This window comes from Colius striatus, chromosome 6 (genome assembly GCF_028858725.1).
Source record: "Colius striatus isolate bColStr4 chromosome 6, bColStr4.1.hap1, whole genome shotgun sequence".
Lineage (NCBI taxonomy): Eukaryota > Metazoa > Chordata > Aves > Coliiformes > Coliidae > Colius > Colius striatus.
The window spans coordinates 3,305,656-3,324,323 of record NC_084764.1 but is presented as its reverse complement, the minus strand read 5'-3'; the positions used below and the strand labels follow the sequence as shown (position 1 = coordinate 3,324,323).

The window sequence follows — 18,668 nt, the reverse complement described above, 5'->3', positions numbered from 1 at the left end:
CCATTGGCCTTCTTGGCCACAAAGGCACATTGCTGGTTCATGGTTAGTTTATCCCAGGTCTCTCTCTGCAGAGCTGCTCTCCAGAAGATCACCCCCAACCTGTCCTAATGCAGGGGGTTGTTCCTTGCCAGGTGCAGGACTCTGCCCTTGCCTTTGTTGAACCTCATGAGGTTCCTCTCTGTCCAACTCTCAGCCTGTACAGATCTCACTGACTGGCAGCACAGCCTCTGGTGAATCAGCCAGTGCTCCCAGTTTGGTGCCATCAGCGAACTTGCTGAGAGTACACGTTGTCCCCTCATCCAGGTCTTTGATGGATTAACAGTTCACAGAAAGGGCTGTTGATGTATCTTTCTATAGGCAACTTTACTTTTCTCTAATTTATCTTGTGCAATGTAAAGATCAGTATCACTATGAGAAACTGGCTTAAACAAAAACTGCCTTAGAATTAGAACATGCTGGTGGTCTGCCTCATAAAGACAAACTTTACAAGCTGCAGGTGAATTCTCCAGCTGTTCTTATCCCTAAAGACATACTTCCTTGGGCTATTTTTAACTCCATGCATTTTGAATTTAAAACACTGACCAAGTCGGTGAGAGACAGAAAAAAAACCACTATCTCCCAAAAATTACTCTCCTGGTGAGTACTCATGTAAGGTTTAAACATTCAAAGGAACAAGTGGAAATCTACTGCTTATTTCCCCAGTACTGGAACTTTATTAGTTTTAAAAATAATTTAAATAACCTTAATTGTTTTGAAGAAAATGGATAAAAGTCTGGGTTTTAACATTTTTGTGAGCTAAGATCATGCTTGGCTTTAACCTTAACAATCATTAATAACCTTAGTTAATAGCCAATAATAACTTTAATAATCATTACAGTTAAAGCCAAGCATGACCTGTAGCTCCATTAGATGAATAAACATTTTTACCATACTAATTTTTATTTAATTCCTGTATAAGTAGGAAGGAGGAAGGCCTCTGTACAAAACCAGCTGAAGGACACCTTCAGTATAAGATTAAGAGAAGAGGTTTCTTACAGAGGAGACAGTAGTTACCACCACCACATCCATTGGCTGCTCTTTCAACTTTTGCTTACCAACTAAAGTGCAATGAGTTTTTCCAGCTACAGACTGCTGCAGCCCTGAGGTTTTTTTCTCCAGCCTCATCCATGTGCTGCACGCTTCCCAAAGCTATCCTAGCACTAACACTTCAATGTTATCTAAGTGTTTGTTGGCCAGGTGTAGGAGACACAAAAAATACTTAAAAGGCCTAAGCTGGAATGGTCACTTTAGACCCACCACTCTCCAAGTTCTTGGGAAGTTTAGAGACTGTGTAACAGCTTCTAGCTCCCCAAAACCAGAGGATGGTGTTTAATGAAGCAGTGGCAGCGAGGAAGAAACGAGGCTACGCTGTGTTTCAGAGACCTCATCCCTCAGAAACGCATGTCTCGGCCTCCTTTCCCTGCCATGCCCACCAGAAAACCCACTGCCTCTGTGGGTGAAACAAACTTTTACCTCAGAGCGCTCAGCTCTCGACCTTCTCCACTCTCCTCGACACCGCCGAGCCTCTCAAGGACCCTGCTCGGCAGCGCTTTGCACACAGCTCACAACCCTCGACGCCTCACACGCTGCCCAGCGGCCGGGCGTCGCCATCTTGCCCCCTCAGCCTCGCGCTTTCCCCCTCACGCACGTGCTGACCAACAGCGCCCCTCAAGGCTCCTCGAGCACTCCCGCCCTTCAGGCACCGGACGACTGTCGCTTCAAGGCTGTCACCTGAAGACTATCACTTCCTTACCCTTCTTCCCTATCCTGTTAAACCTCGGCCAAACCGAGTCCTTCCCCCGCTCCCCTATTAAGTCCCTCATGGGCCCCGCCCTTCCCGCGGGCCCCCCCCACCCCACCCCGGTGGCCCGGCCCCGCCCTTCCGCGCGCGGCGCATGCGCAGGCCTGGCCGCCTACTATTTGTCGAGGGAGCTGTCCGGCAGGCGGCAGGCGCGGCTGCGGGCCAATCAGACGCGCCCATTGCGGCGTGGGCGGGGCGGCGGCTTGGCGGTAGGGTAGAAGCGGGGAGCTCTGACAGGCGTGCGGCGCTGAGGGGTGGTCGGGCGGGCTGTGCGGGGTGGTGCGGGATGTCTGGCCGTGCCTTCGCCTCGGGGGCTTTTAGCGTCATCTCGGCGGGACGAGCTGTGGAGCTGGACGCGGCCCGCCGGGAAAGTCGGTAAGAGTGGGAAAGCGGCCGTAGCGCGGGCGGGCAGCGGGCCTGGGCGCTTACAGAGCGGTGTGTGGCGGAGTGTGGGCTGGCGGGCCAGGGGAAATGTCCCCTGGCCGGCCCTTACCGCTGTGTGCCCGCGGGAGCAGCGCGGGGCCTGGGCCGGGCCGTCGGGCGGGTGGGCAGCCGAGGCTGGCTTCGGTTTGTCCTCGCGTTGGGACAGGTCCTGGGCTCGGAAGGCAGCAAATTTGTCCTTGGCAACGCCCGGCCTCGCCTCGGCTGAGGGGCTTTTCACTCTGTGCATAGGAGACATTGACAAGGGGGTGTTTGTGTTCCATGCAGGAGGTGGCCACAAGGTACTGTGCTTGTTCAGCCTCCCTTCAAACGGACGATGGTGCTGCTCTGCCTTACTTTAAGACTTGATGCCGCTTGGACCTGAAAGTGTTTCTCTAAAATATTTTCTTCCACATGTTTTCTTGGTTTTGATCTGTAGGCTACTACAAAGCTTTTGGGAACTGGTTAAGAGGCTTTCTTGGGTGTTGTGCACCAGGCAAGTAGTATTGAAGTATGTCTGCACATTTGCTTTGTAGGTAGAAATGAAGAGAAATCACTGGAGAGGCAAAGGGAAGCAGGGATGGAGCAATCGCAAGCACAGCTACCATCCCCGTCGGTACAGAAGACCCAGTTACAGTAACCATGTTGAAAGGCAAGTAGATGCATCCATAAACTCTTCATCAATAAGCAAAGATATTTCAGGGAAGAAAAATGTTTCTGAGTACTTCATTCCACCTGCCTGTTTGTTTTATGCTTCCTCAGTGTCTACTAGTGTCAAACGTCATTAAAGGATCTTCCTGAAAGCATGTTAAGTAATGTGGTGATGGTACTACATCTAGCAGATCAGGAAACTGAAACAAGACCTTCGGAATAATCCACTGCCTTAAAGACAATTTCTTTCAGAAAAGCAGATTTTAAACATCAGAATTTATACTTACCTGTCTTAGAGCTATTTTTAGAGCTGTCCTTCCCGTCCTTTTCCCTTAGTGCCTTTTGCAGGAATAAAAGAGGTCAATACTTTGCTTTAATGCTCTAAGCAATTTCTTCTAAATACCCTTTTTGTGTGAGAAAAGTTAGAAATGCAAATGAGTCCTAATTCAGGGAAGACAGAACTCAAAGGCTTTAGATTGGAGTGCTTGGGTTTGATGTGTGTTTTTTCCCTACGTAGATCAGTTATGTTCCTAAACTGTTTTTCCAAGTTGTATCATCAAAGAGCAATAGAGCTGGTACTAGAACTAGGATATCTTTGTCACTTTGTTTTCAATGAATTACAGCTCAGTAAATATCTTGGCCTAATGCTTTTAAGATGACATATAATAAGAGCTGTCATAAAAGTGATTCAGAAAACATCCCAGTGGAATTTTTGCTCAACAGTACTGAATGTGCCTGTTAAAATTACGTCAAAAAGGAGAAATGTGCAGTTACCCTGTCAACTGCCAAGTTTAGTACAAAAGCAGAGGCTTTTCTTTCTTTAACTTTTCATGAAACTTTTTATTCTGCATGTTTCTGAACTTCTAACAATTAAATTCTTGTCATGAAGAGAATGGCTAAATGTTTTTGACCTGACATCAGTGTTTTACCCCCACCATCTCTCCCTTTACACTGCATGATTTCAAGGCAGGCTTTTCTTTTAATCAGGGCTTATGGTAGAATGCCCAGGTTTAATTTTTCACTGAAAAGAGTTAAAGGCACTTTAAGAATCAGCAGCCACCTCTAATGTTTTAGCAAGTAATTAAGGTTCTTAAGATGTTGGTATGTCTAATGTTGTTGAGAGTTTTTTAAGATTCCTTTTAGTGTTTGATTTTCATAGTTTAGAGGACAGTGATGTGCCCAGTGTTCTTCTCCCAGGCCTGCAAAATTGTACTCTATACAAGCTGCTTTTTGGATTCTTTGTGGGAAAGATGTGGAGGACAATTGTGAGCCTGTCTTTGAAGGCAATCCTGTTTTTTTTTAGCCTGGAACAGGAGGAACCTCAGATCCCAGTGAATGCAGGCCCTAGCAGCAGTGAAGATCCTTCTTCATCCAGTTTAACACAAAGCTCTATAGTACCAGGTAAGAGGCCACATTTACAGGTCAAAAACTAGTGTCTGTATGCTGACTGTATGAAGGAAGTAGTAACAGTTGCTTTAATAATACGGTGTTATAGGAAGGATATAAGCAGAAAAGTTTGTGGAGAAAAGTACCATCAGGTGACATAAAAAGATATTGTAAGTGAGGATCTAGAGAGCAAGGCCAAGTGCACTTTCAGACCCACAAGTGCTTCTTGTGTTTGAAAACTTGTGGGCTTAGCCAAGCTGATATAAACTGAAAGAAACTGACCTCTCCTTCCAGAAACATTGCTTTGGAAGAAAATGAACTTTATCTCTTTTTGTCTATATGCTGAAGGTGTTTTAAAATAGATCTTTCAGTAGAAACATCAAATAAAAATTGTAACTTGCATTCAGTTCTTCAGTGTTTTTAAAGTTAACAATCAACCACTTGAGGGTGGGGAGCAGAAATCATCTCTCTGTGTGCCTTCAGTGTATTTTGTAGTCTGTAAGAAGTACAGTCTGGTTAAAGGCTTGTTCATTATCAGGGGATCGACTGGTGAAACCGGACTTGGTGCAGTGGCAGTGCTAGTAAGGAAGATGTGCTGTTTGCATTCTGGTTTCCTGACTCATTAAACAGCCGTAGCAGAAGCTAAGCCAAGGGGAAGATAAATTTCTGAATGACAGGAGAGTCCTGAAAAGCTACTGACTCTTGACAACAGACAAAGCCAGAGTTGAGAGACCTTTTTTTGTATATCACTTTTCTGTGCTTAAGAGGTGGTGAGCACGTTAGGAGAAGTGTCCTGCAGAACATTTTGTGCTGTGTAATTAGATTCTGTATCCTAAATACAGGGTGCTTTTATGAACTTCACCAGTTCATTCACTAGCTTCATATTTTTGGCCACCCGAATAAATCTGTGACACTTGTTGCTAAGCTGAAACGTAAAAGATGCTGACAGCCAGATGAATTATGAGCAGCAGCAAAAAGAAGTTGCTTCAGATGCAATTTCTGGGAGTAGATAAAGGTTTAAATAAAAACTCTGGAAATGAAATGTTAACTTGCACCTCTTCTGACTAAAATCCTTTGTCATGAGACAATGTACCACTATGGACCTGTCAAAGTATTTTACCTGCTTGCCTCTGTGAATTTACCTGAGCAGTGAAGCGCTAAAATTGAATGTTTCTCTCATCCCAATTTATCTTTGCAAAGAGCCTCTGTGTATTGTCCAAATGGATTCTTGATTGGATCTAAATCTCCCCTATGTGTTGAGGAAGTGGCTTGTTCTGGGAAGCGAATCACTGTCTTTTGGTTTGAGTGATATCTCCTTGTCAATTTTGTTTCCGTCTGCCCTACCCCATCTTTTAACCAATAGTGTCCCCTCGTAGATTTATGAGGAAAGGTCATTTTTGTTCTGTTGCAAAAGCTTTCCTCTCTGCTTCTCTGATCTGAATTTCATCTTGGGCAGTGGTGACAGACATCCCTTCTGTACCTGTGTAGCAGCACTGCATTTGAAAACAATGAATCTCTTTTTTTCCTTTAAGTGGCTGTCATCTAGTCCTAGGCTGTGCATCTGCTAGGAGCCAGAGCTTTGAGTCTTGTGATTCTGACAGTCCCATGAAGATATGGGATGTGAAAGACCAATAAACAAACTCCGTTATCCATCTGATTTTGCCTGGTTTTGCCTTTTTTTGTCCTTCTAAGAACTACCAGGATTTTACTATGACTCAGAAAAGAACCGCTATTTTCGCCTGCTGCCTGGACATAATAACTACAACCCACTCACCAAGGAAAGCATTCAGTACAAAGCAATGGAATGCAAAAGACTGAGACTCTTAGAAGAGGAAGAAAAGCAGAAAAAGGTATGTTCTGAAAAAGATTGCAATTAGACTTCATTGTGCTCTGACCCAGCACAGTTGATAAGGTAAAGCCTTTCAATTCTGCCTGTGGTTCAGTTCCCTGAGCTCACTGAAGAAATGAGAATTTGTTTTTACTGAGAATTTGTAGTCCTTGAAGCCTCTTGTTTGGCTGCTCCACATAGAAGTGAAAGCAAATAATTACAAGGAAAAGAAAAAAAACACAAACCCAAACCTGTAGAGAGATAGAAACTGTGCTCAGAATTGCAGATTGTCCAACCAGTTACACTCCAGTCAGGGCGTGGGATACCAGCCAGGTTGCAAATCCCCACCTTGAATTAGCCAAGTGGTGTCTTAAGTTTTCCCCACGTTTAACAAATGCATTGATCACATTCATGGACCCTGAAGAAACAAGACTAAACAGCTCTCATGAATAATTTTGTGGGACAGCTGAAATCAAGGTGGATCTTACATTTGTGCCTGGAAAACATGTCTGCTCTTCAGCAGGCATTACAGCAGAGTTAATGCTAGTGCTGCATATCTGTAACCTGTGTAAAATACCAAACAAGGATGGGTTTTGATTACCTGAAAGCCATGTCTTAACACTTGACAAATCACAGCTCAGCTTATATCTGCTGTCATATGGAAGAAGTGAGCAGTGTTTTTTCTCCTCAGGTAATGAAGTTCTCACTTCAACTGGATACTCAGGTGTTCAGTGCTCCTGTTAATAGAAAGTTTTGCTGTATACAGTGAAAGCAGAAGGTGACTTCACATCTCAAGATGGCACTGCTGATTATGAAGAGTGAGAACAATGGCTGTTCTTTTTTTGGAGGAGGATTCTCCATTTTTTGTGTTTAGAGAAGCATCCCACATCTCCCAGGAATATACTCCTGTCTGCTTACTGTAGTCAGGCAGGGAGATGGTGCTGGAATGTCTTTTATAGATGTTCTGAAACATGTAATGTCTGTAGGCTAGAGGGAGAAGTTAGCTAAAGATCCCAACCATCTAAGACCCACAGCTGTGTTTGAATCACAAACAAGCAAGAGTACACTTTTATGTTGTTCTCTTCCAGAAGGCAACAAGGGCTGGACTGAACTCATCTGTGCTGTTACAGAAAAGGCAGCTGGGTTTGCTGAGCTCCACAAGTTATTGCAGGTACGATGGTTTGATTCTTCCTTCTAATTGCAATGCCACGTTCTGCTGTTAGTGCAGCTGTTCCTGGCAGGGCTTTTTTTATTTCTCACTGTTCCATTTAGGACAAAGGAATATATTACTTACAGAAGAAAATAGTTACTTTATAATCTTACTAAGGAGATGAGAATTCAAGTGAAGAGGCAGCTTCCCCATTTCAGATAAATGGAGTTTAAAAGTTCACGTTTTTGTCACCTTTAAGCTGGTTTGTCACATTATGCTTCATGAATATGGTGTAGCTTTTCATTGGATGAGTTCCTGTGTGACCTACTGTAGGTGATCCTGCTCTGGCAGGGAGGTTGGACTTGCATAATCTTTCAAGGTCTCTTCCAGCCTTTAAGATTCTGTGATTCTGTGAACATTCTTCAAGTGATATGACCGTTGCCCTGGCCTCCCTTAGAGCACCTCGGGTAGCTCAGAGTCAGTAACGGTGCAGCAAGCAAGCTGGTGACTTGCTGGGTGGTTCTTTCTGCTACTGAAGATGTGCTGGTGTTCAAAATAACAGGATGAAACTGTTAATATGGAAGATGCATGTGTTCATGGGTTATATGAGTAAAGCTGCAGCGTGCCAGGTGTTCAGGCATCTTACCTGCTACGATTGAGGAGCAGATATCCTCTGCAGAATGCTTTTCATTGGCATTAAACCCAGGCTTACCTGAATTCCTCTCTCCCCTCTCCTCTGCCCCCCCACCTGCTTTTACAGGCTGGTCCATGAACTAAAAGTGAACTGCATGCAGAGAAGGAAGATAGAAATTCACAGTCCAGATTCCTCAGATGCTGGAACCAACAATTTTAAAATAATAGTGGTATGTTATGAGAGCTTCTAAGTGTCCTAAAAAGAGCCCGTCTCCAGTGAAAATTCAGAATCTTCTAATTGAATCCCATAGGCTGAGTTTTGCCTTCAAAGATACATTATTCCTCTCGTGTCAGTTCTCAAACCATGTGCACAGTAATTTTAAACAGGCAGGAAGAGGCTGCTCCTTTCCTGGAAAGGAAAATTAGTGTGGGGCTGGGAGGGGGAAGAATTGAGCAACAGAAGAAGAGGGAAGAGAAGGATTTTGGGAGTGGCAAAGGCTGTTCAGAGAATCTGTGTAAACATCAGTAATCGTTTTGCTTCTCACAACTGAAGGCGGTTTCTACTGGTTTTGATGTGCATGTACAAGAGAAGTTTCTGGGGCAACCGTCTTTCATTGCCTGTGTAGGAGGCTCTCCAGGACCACGTCCTGGCCTTGTAAACAGAGAACTGCATAGGTATGTGTAGTCAGAAGGGAGTCAGAGCTCAGTGTGATCAAAGTTGAAACACAGCACCAGCCTTTCTGCTGCAACCCAGCAGCAGGAGAATTCCATGTTCACTTTTGATAAGTGTAAATTTTTAAGTGCTCTGCCTGTAGCTGCCTGTGCTTGCTAGTCAGAATATCTAGAACTGATATCATTGGAAAGAGTATTTATTGTTACTTGAGGACTAAATCCTTTTCTTATTATTTTTTTTTCCCCTGCTCATGCATATAAAAGGAGCTGGCTGTTGTTTTTATACACAACTGGGAAATGGATGGTGTTAAAGGGATCAGAATTAGTACTGAAAAGGGTGGGTGTCAGGAAGATGGGATAACACTTTTTTCTGTATTATCTAGTGACAAGACTAGGGGTGATGGGCACAAGCTGGAACACACAATGTTCCACTTCAGCACAAAGAGAAACTTGTTTGGTGCTGAGGTGAGGGAGCCCTGGCCCAGGCTGCCCAGGGAGGGTGTGGAGGCTCCTGCTCTGGAGGTTTCCAAACCCACCTGGATGAGTTGCTGTGTGACCTGGTGGAGGGGAACCTGCTTTAGCAGGAGGTTGGGCTGGATGATCTCTGGAGCTCCCTTCCAACTCCCACCATTGTCTGACTCTATGAATTCATGAGTTGTTTCATTTCAGGCCTAGCACAGCTGTTTTCTCCTGTAAGTTTGCAGTGCCACTGATCAGTGAAGCTTTTCTTTTGCAGGCAGATGCAGCTTGTGAACGGATATTCACTGTGCATGATGTCGAGCACGGAGGATGCAAATATGGTATCATCAACCTGAGTGGTTTGGGGAAGGAGCCTCTGACTGTGGAGATGTACGACAACCTCTACTTCACCAACCGCAAGGTACCGTGTCCTGCAGCGCTCTGCTTGGGGGGCACAGTGGGAAGTGCAGGGCGGGTGGGGAAGGGCTCAGGAGGACAGAATGGAAGAATCTCAGCAACAGATAAGTGCAGAATCACAGTAACCTTGACTCTGAGCATCCTCAGTAGCAGAGCTAGTTCTCAGGAATGTTACATGACAGTTGGAATGGAAAACTATGTACCTGCTTCGGAGGGTAGTGCTTTACTTCAGCTGTAGCTGACAAAACTGATGCTGAGGGCCAGAAACATGTTTTCCCAAAGTTATTTTTATCCTTGAACATGAAGCATGCTTAAAACAGGCCTTCATCACCTCTTCATGCTCAGATTCTTTTAAGGATGATCCCTTAAATAATAGGACATGCTTGGTGCTTTAGTCTGTGTTTGGACAGACCTCTCAATGCTGTCCTGTCTCCCGTATTTGAGAAGAGTATGAGGCTAAAATGCTCACATCCCATTCCTGTCCCATTAGGGGGCTAAGGAAGTGTGCCCAGCCCATAGTTTTATGTCATCTTTGCATGCAAACACTCTTCCATGAACTGAATAAGAGATCACAAACATTAAGTATGTCTTCTTGTGTCTGAAGGTGAATTCTGTGTGCTGGGCATCATTGACTCATCCAGACTCTCATGTTTTATATCCTTTTTTTTAAAGCAAACTTTGAGTTCAGCTTTCACAAGTCTGCATCATGCTGCACAGAACAACTAAGTGCCAGGAAAACCTCTCATGTAGTTGCCCCAGATATTAAGTTTTCTGGAAAACAGAGCAAGTTCTAAAGATTGCAATATGTTGGAGCCACTGAGAGATGTTTGGTTCTGCTATAGAGACATGGAGAACTGTTCCAGTGTAATAGCCCATGTTTCCTGCCCTAGAGACTTCCCACTTCATTGAAGGTGTAGATGCCATATCCAGAATTATCCAATGTTTAGAAACTGGCTGGGGCAAAAGAACAAGAGGGTTAAGGCACTTACATGTGTCTTTGAAGTGAACCTCTTTGGAAGTGAGTTGGTTGATTTCTGTTGCAAACCATTCTTTTATTGGTTGGGGCAAGAGGGGGATGGGAGCAGCTCTGTGGCATCATGCTCTGTGACTTTGAGAGCGTGTTCTGCAGATGAGATGGTAGAGAAAGCAGTAATGGACAGTGCAGAGTCCCAAAGAGAGAAAGAAAAGGGCGTTTTAATGTGGGAGATGGCAGGCAACACGTGTGTTACTGAAGTGTTAAAAGAGAGGAGACGGTATGGAAATGTATGTAATGGCTCGTGGGAGGAGCCGAGCAATTCGGGGCTGACCCACAAGGTGGCAGGAGTTCACCAGGTTTGCTCACGGCAGGGCAGGACCTGGGATCGGTTGGTTTTGTTTTCTGACCTGCTTTCCTCTAGTTATGTCACACATTTACACCCCTGAACTCGAAATGCATCTTTCAAATAATATTTCTAAGTGGTATATACTTGAGAAGTTATTCTAGTGTAATCTAAAGTGAGTCTCCACAGTGTGTACTCCCCTTTTCCAATCTACCTCTGTGCAAAACAGACCTATGTTAATGCAATGTCATCAGCATGTAAAGAGGAAAAGAAGGACCTTACCTTGCCTTTCTGGTAGTACAAGTACACAAGCAAGAATCTGAGTTTTTCCTATCACTTTCCTATGAAAGAAATGAAAAGTCAAGACTTCATTGTAAACTGTGAGGCACATCAAAGGTTTAAAAGGGAAAGTGTTGAGAGCTGTGGCTGTCTCAGAGCTTCGTCCTTTTCCCAGCTATAAATGCTAGGCAGCCTGTTCCATTCCAGGGAGGAAGCTTTGTTTTCCTTAACTCACTTCAGCAAGCTGTGTCTCATGGGAATTGCAGAAACACCAGGCTGTGCCAGTCTGCTTCCAGCATCATTGTTCAGCAGCACTAACCCAGGTAGGGTGGTTTTGTTCTTTCTGTTCTCTTTTTTTCTTTCCAATTTTCAATAGCAGTTATGGTTTGAAAAGAGCACAAAAGAAAGATTATTTCTGCACTCTTCTTCAGTAGCTGGTGAGACTGGAAGTCTGAAGCAGTTGAAGAAGTGAACAGATGAAAGAAGTCAACAAGCAGTAGTTTATTTTTAGCTGCTGCTGGTGTAGTACTTTGGCAGGACATCACCTCACTTGTAAACATCTGAGATTTTTCAGGAGTAGCTTGGCCTGTAACTAATACTCCAAAGCTGTATGAAAGAAGCACTTACATTTCCTTATAGACTGTCTGGAATCACTGCAGGATCTCTTCTCTTTGTAGCCACTCAGATACGCTGAGTAGATTAGTCAGAGGTGGAAACCTTGTCAGTGTCTCAGCCTGTATCTCCTCGTACAAGCTCCCACTCAGTTGTGTGTAAGCATGATCCATTTGGAGAGTCTTATGTCTTAAATCTGATGCCTGTAGATGTATCTTCATCTATTTGTTTGTTCTTGGGGTAGGACTTTATCAATTGGACTCGATAGATGTCAGAACCATGCTTCTTCAAGTCACACAGCACAACCCTCTAACCTGGTTTCCATTCAGACATCAGCAGTTAAGTTTATACAGAGGAAATCTGTGATAGATATGGATTGCTCTGTAGAACATGTTAAGCCCTTCATCATCAGATACCCCAAGTTCCACCAAAGTCCTCCTGTTGAGCATTTCCTATTGACTGGTTTAGGTCTTTCCAAATTTCTTGACTTACTTCACCTTCCTAAACTGATGGTGTGAGGGAACTTTGCTAAGTAGATGCTAGAAGCAAAGTAGCACTTAACCTGGCTAAAGTCATGCTTTAGATGTGTGACCTGTGCTGCCTGACATGGATATGATTGTGCTGGATGTGCCATGAAGGAAGGGAAAGCTAAGAACTTAAAATTTATGTTAATGAGGAGACTTTGTCCAGGAACTATGTGAGTAAGGGTCAAATTTAGGGTATTGTTATTTAAACTTCTCTTTTTAAAACAGGCCATGAATGTACAGGTTAGGCTTTGGCTTACAAATGGCTTGTGTTTCTAGCCCACTCCTCTCTAAAAAATGGCTTACTTTAACACTTGCCTTGCAGCACTATTTTTCTCTTTCCTGCCATGGTCACCCCTCTGACTACTGAATGAATCCCAGAATCTATCTCACAGTCATCTATCTGTATAGATTATAAATCATCAGCTTACAGTCCAGGAGTCCCACTTTTGTTTCTTCTCCCTTGAGTAGCACAGGGACACTAACTGGATAACATTTTCTCTGCTTCAGATGAGAATGTTATAGGAAGTCTGTAAATCCAGAGCAGCTTTCTGAGTTACCATCCTGTCCTAACATTTTATGGATGCTTCATGTGTTGCTTCTCTCTCTTAGGAGATCGACCTGGAATGCTGTGCAGCTTCAAGATATCCACCGCCTGGTCCTGTGCTTGGTGCCTGAATCCCCAAGCAGACAACTGCTTCAGCACAGGTGATGTGCAAGGCTGGCAACCCCTTGTGTCATATATCAGGGGGAAAGGCTCTTTTCATTCATCTGCCAGCTGCCACCCCAATTACAGCTACAGGAACATAATCTGTCTTCCTTAGGCCTGACACGACGCGTTCTTGTGACCAACGTAGTGACAGGGCATCGACAGACCTTTGGAACCAGCAGCGATGTGTTGGCACAACAGTTTGCCACCCAGGTAAGAGGAACCATACACTATGTTTTGAGAGTGCTGCCTTGTCAGTGGCCTTTCAGTTCTATTTGTGATGGGACTTGTGCTGCACACAAGGCTGTGATTGCGGTTCCTATTGGATAGCTGTTCCACCACAGAGCTGCTGTAGTCTGATGCTTGCCCACAAGGGAATAGCAACAAACAGATGAAGGGATTTCAAACTCCATGGCAGCAGTTTGTTAATTGTACAGAGGTAAAAAGAAGTACAAGGTGCATAGCAATGTGTTGTAAAACTGTTTTGGCTTTGGCAAGTGACGTCAGTTTGTTAACACTCAGCGTATCGTCTCCATCAAGGAGAAAACCCCTATAAAATCCTCATGGGCTTCTTCACAAAGGTTTAGTGACAAAGGTGAAATCAGACTCTGCAGAATTCCAGTTCCTGTTTTGCTGTTAGGTTACTCTAAGTTCCTACTTACCCACCTGAATATTTACAACTGAAGTAAACAATTCAGGTTTGGATGGAACCAATGAAAAATGTTACAGGGTGTGACAAAAATCCTGGTTCTTAATGTCCGTCTTCATAAAGTGACTTCACAGCTGCACCAGAGAACTCAAAAGCTCCACACAGATTGTGCCTGGATGACATGTAAGATCTTTCAGATGATTCCTATTCGCTTTCTTCCTCCTGGGTTCCTGCAGACGCCGGTGCTGTACAACGGCTGCCGCTCGGGTGAGCTCTTCAGCATTGACGTGCGTCAGCGCAACCGCAAAGGCCAGAGCTGGAAAGCAACTCGGCTCTTCCACGACTCAGCAGTCACATCCATTCGCCTTCTTGAGGCTGAACATCATCTCCTGGCAGCAGATATGGCTGGAAAGGTGAGGTGGGGGTTGTTTTGTTTGTTTCATTGTCTGGGCATTGGCAGGTGCCTCTCACAGCCCCAAGGGCGGATGCCTGTTCTTTGGGGATAACACAGATCTGGCTGGTAGTTCCATCTCTGAGCCCACTTCAAGTGGTCCCTGCTTTGTTAATAGAGCTTCTTTCAAACATTTGCAGATAAAACTGTGGGACCTGCGAACAGCCAAGTGTGTAAAACAGTACAAAGGCCATCACAACGAATACGCCGTTCTCCCTTTGCATGTGAACGAGGAGGAAGGACTTCTTACGGCAGGTGGGTTGGCTTTTTCCCCCTCTACTTGTAGAATGCAAGACTGATTTTCTTATGCTCAAGGAGCATTTCTTGGCTACAGCTGTTGGAAGCCATAAAGCTGTTAATTCTTTAGATTTCAGAAGAAATTTAGCCTTAGACATAGTGTAATACTATGAGATAACGGTACACATGTGCACTTGCTGTCATCACTCCTGTGTAATGCTTAATGGCTTCAGTGAACTAACCATAGAATCACAGAATGGTAGGGGTTGGAAGGGACCTTTAGAGATCATCTAGTCCAACCCCCCTGCAGAAGCAGGTTCACCTAGATCAGGTCGCATAGGACCACGAGCCAGCAAGGTGCCTTCGTGGGCAAGAAGGCCAATGGCATCCTGGGATTCAGCATGAAGAGTGTGGGCAGCAGGTTGGAGGACATTTTCGCCCTCTGCTCTGCCCTGGTGAGGCCTCATCTGGAGTCCTGTGTCCAGTTCTGGGCTCCCCAGCTCCAGAGGGACAGGGAACTGCTGGAGAGAGGCCAGAGCAGGGACACCAAGATGATCAGGGGACTGGAGCATCTTCCTTATGAAGAAAGGCTGTGGGAACTGGGGCTGTTCAGTCTGGAGAAGAGGAGACTGAGGGGGGAGCTCATTAATAGTTACAAATATCCCAATGGTGGATGTCAGGAGTTTGGGGCAGCACTTTTTTTTTCTGTTGTATTTAGTGACAGGACAAGGGGTAAGAGAAAGAAGATAGAACACAAAAAGTTCCATTTAAACATAAGGAAAATCTATTTCAGTGTTGAGGTGAGGGAGCCCTGGCCCAGGCTGCCCAGGGAGGGTGTGGAGGCTCCTTCTCTGGAGGTTTCCAGACCCACCTGGACACGTTCCTGTGTGACCTGATCTAGGTGGGACCTGCTTTGGCAGGGGGATTGGTCTGGATGATCTCTAAAGGTCCCTTCCAACCTCCACCATGCTGTGATTCTGTGATCTGCTGTGTCCTGCAGAAGCCCTGTTATTCTTTCCACAGTGTCTCAAGAGTAGTGCAGAAAACACTTGATTTTTTGAAACTCAGGGAAACAACATGTAAACAGAAGAACAGATTATCACTTTCTAGAAAGACTGAAGTGTGTGTGTGGTGCTGAAGGGGTAGCATGGTGATGGGCTGAAGCTATCTCTGCTCTGTGTAAACTGTCCATAGCACTCGGTTCATTTGGAATAGACTTGGCTACAATCTGAGATGTTTGCTGTTGTTGTTAATTTCTTTGATTTGTGGTGGGAAGAGGAAAGTTAACAGTAAATGAAGCAAAATTCCTAAATGCTCATAGTATAGCCACGTTTCACAATGTCACTGTAAATATAATGACCTCCTTGGATTTACCAGTGAGTGACAGAATAATGAGGATTCTTGCGGACAGTGACATTTTTCTTCTTTTTTTGGCTCAGGAGCTAGATAATGAAGGAAGCACTCTAAATACTGATTGATCATAGATATTTTTCCCACTTTTGCAGTATTCACTGTGGAATTTCTGTTGTGTGAACTACTGACAAGCACTTTCCCTCTAGTGTGTGTAGAATGGCCAGGGCTTTTCTCCCCATAGACCTTCCCTTTCTGTGATGATAATCTTGCAGAGCTTTGGGTCTGTAATGTTAAATTCTAGTGTCCTTTCCTTTCCAGTTGGTCAGGATTGCTACACCAGAATTTGGAGTCTCCAAGATGCCCATCTGCTTAGAACCATCCCTTCTCCCCACCCGTCCTCCAAAGATGCCATTCCCAGCGTGGTGTTTTCTTCAAGCCTAGGGGGTAGCCGAGGAGTTCCTGGCTTACTCATGGCTGTCAAACAGGATCTCTACCACTTCTCCTATAACTGACAGAATATTTTGCTCAGATCTGGTCTACAAAGCTGCCAGCCTATACATAACTTGAGAATTTGTGCACCAGTCACCACATCGTTGCCTCTGCTTTACCCATTAAATTCTGCACCTGCTTCAGCAGGTTCAGCAGCTCTTGCTGTGTATATCTTGGGTGGTCTTGTAAATAAAAGCTGAATGCTGATTAACTTCAGACAATGTTCAGCCTTTTTGGAACATAGCTGGAAACGTTCAGGCAGGGCCTGTCTCATGCTAGCTGAATTTACTGTCTAAAGGCTGCTCTAACTTCATGCTGGTTTGGTCATGGAACCTCTCAGCTGTGGTTACGTTTGTGAGTAGGCTGGTGCAGGAGTGGATGAGCAGAGTGAAGCAGTTGGTGTGGAGAAGCTGACACTCAAGGAGCTCTGGGGCTGTGTGGGGAGTAGCTTTGGTCTGGGTCCCTGCCCTGACTTCCTACGTGGTGGTTGGAAGCAGCCTGAGGAGCAGCTGTTACCCCACTCCCACTCTCCATCCTTTTTACAGTGTGAATAGATCCTGTACAAAACCACTGTCACCATCCCAGCAAATACTTAAAACAGGTTTCTTTCCTGCCTGAGCATACATTTAACAACCCCAAATATTTCTTATGTGCCAAGAACAGCCCTTCCTGGCTCCCCAGAGGCAGATCAAGCTGTCAACTCCACCTGCCTCTGTGTTTCCCAACCATTGTGGCTGTCAGGTTCCTCTGAGGAGCCAGGGGAGCAGGTGCTGCTCACAGACACTCTGTGCTGCTCCTTCTTTCTACAACCCTTGTGTGAGACACAAGGGCCCCTGTTCTCCTCCCATGTCAGCCAGTCCTCCAGATTCTTCCCATTCCCTCTGCTACCCTTGGAAAACTAGGATAACCAGTTCTGGGCTTGCTTTTCTTTCCAATTTGAGGAGTTACTCAGCAATTTGCCTTAGTTATGTTAATTGGGGACATTTGCTGTTGCATGCACACTGGTGAATGCAAGCAGCACAGCTGGCAAGAGGCTTTGCATTTGGTGAATAATGCATACTGCAACTGGGCCGCTGTTCAGGAAATGGAAAGGCAGTGAACCCCATCCCACTGCAAACTCCTCCAGTTCCAGCTCAACTCCCACTTGCATTGGGACATACTGTATACTGATATTCCTGCTAATAAACACCTGTGATTCAAATACTTGTGGGTAGCAAACCACAAGGATCATGAACTCCCTTACATCAGCATTCATCCCAAGACTTCACTTGCTATTTAAACTCTTTATTTTCCAGTGCTCTTAACTGCTGTAATGCCTGCTGTGCAGCAATGAGACCAGGCAACAGTTAGCATGGGAAACACAACCCAGGGGTTAGGGCAGAAAGGCACCTTACATAACTGAAAAGAGTTTCTTTGTTCCTTTTTAGCAAAACTCGTGAAACAAGAAAGACTCATTTGCTTTCTGTTGTTTCCAGGAGCCAAATGCAGGCACATGTCCCAGCAAACCCATGCTTCTGCAGCCAATGCTTCTAATGATGTCTACAAGAGCAGAATGAAAGGAGAGAGGAAGCAGAGTGAGAAGAGAGGCAATTTGGCTGCAGTGACAAACAGCAAGCAGGCTGCAGGCAGGGGCTGAAGCACATTAAATCAACTATTTCATTACGCAGCAACAGCAAGGACCTTAAGGCAGGCAAAAAGTAAGGAACTGCAGCACTCTGCTCCTCTGCTACAGTAGCAAAAGACCCTGTTTCTTTGCCTCAGCTTCTCAGCAAGTACTGAACTAACAGGAGACTTGCAAGGCCAAACCTGCACTCCAATGTAGACTGCAGCATCCCTTCCTCCACCAACACAGGCAATTGTTTTGACCCCTTTTGCCTGCTACAGCAAGGCCTGGAGCTGCCCCCCAGGCTCTCCTCATGGGCCAGACCCTCACCTCAACCCAGCTGTTTCACACGCCACAGGGTCTCACTCTTGTTCTGTGCCAGATACACAACCTCTGTTACTCATCTCCCAACACTGACTAAAAAGGCTCTTTCCACATCAAACCCTTTTAAGTGACATAAGGTGCTGAGAACAGGTTGAAATTTCATCTTCTGCAGTTTTAACTTGAAGTGTCTATAGCAAGGAGAGGATTTGCTTTTGGCTCTTTGGGAGAGGGGGAGGGAAGGGAACCCAGAATGGAAATAAATCCATTGGACTAGAGCACTCAGACATTTTCTTCCTCAACAAATCTCAGCTCACTGTGTGGTGCTTTGGGTGAGGAGTTAGTTGTTTTCACTGGAGCACATCTTTGCACATCAGGTAATTCACATGATTCTTACTTGGTGTTTTTCATAGCATTTCCTAATCAGAAGAGGTGCAGAGGCTGCTTGACCTGCCAATAATCAGTCTGACATCATTCTGCTGGCAACAGATTCACATCAAAATCAACTTCCTTCTGTAACTCAGAACATGCTTTTATGGTGCCACATCTCAGACCAACTGATTCTTTAGCTTCCCAGGACAGTGTGCTCATTTAACCACTGAGGTATCTCCACTACAGTGAACTTCAGTTGATCCAAGGGACACACTATCAACTCAACCAACTGCA

The 18,668-nt window shown here is 45.0% G+C and overlaps 1 protein-coding gene across 2 annotated transcripts; it reads left to right on the top strand.

The window, feature by feature from the left end:
- The first annotated feature begins 2,080 nt into the window (after window positions 1-2,080).
- Window positions 2,081-16,296, top strand: DCAF4 (DDB1 and CUL4 associated factor 4). Of its 2 annotated transcripts, XM_061998517.1 has the most exons (14): window positions 2,081-2,215; window positions 2,797-2,912; window positions 4,215-4,312; window positions 5,990-6,147; window positions 7,214-7,296; window positions 8,036-8,138; window positions 9,317-9,460; window positions 10,061-10,110; window positions 11,298-11,377; window positions 12,803-12,898; window positions 13,015-13,112; window positions 13,785-13,961; window positions 14,140-14,254; window positions 15,908-16,295. In XM_061998517.1, the coding sequence occupies exons 2-14, from the start codon at window positions 2,803-2,805 to the stop codon at window positions 16,099-16,101; spliced, it is 1,506 nt and encodes a 501-aa protein (XP_061854501.1). In that variant the 5' UTR covers window positions 2,081-2,215; window positions 2,797-2,802; the 3' UTR covers window positions 16,102-16,295. The 2 variants fall into 2 exon arrangements, with proteins under 2 accessions (XP_061854501.1, XP_061854502.1); XM_061998518.1 differs by lacking the exon at window positions 2,081-2,215 and having other exon boundaries at window positions 2,799-2,912; window positions 15,908-16,296.
- Window positions 16,297-18,668: the final 2,372 nt, after the last annotated feature.

Bases quoted from the DNA above. Each gene is read 5' to 3' on its own strand.
- DCAF4 (XM_061998518.1), top strand. From the start codon at position 2,803: ATGAAGAGAAATCACTGGAGAGGCAAAGGGAAGCAGGGATGGAGCAAT. The intron at 4,313-5,989 runs GTAAGAGGCCAC...TGTCCTTCTAAG, and splicing joins ACAAAGCTCTATAGTACCAG to AACTACCAGGATTTTACTAT. The intron at 11,378-12,802 runs GTAGGGTGGTTT...TCTCTCTCTTAG, and splicing joins GTTCAGCAGCACTAACCCAG to GAGATCGACCTGGAATGCTG.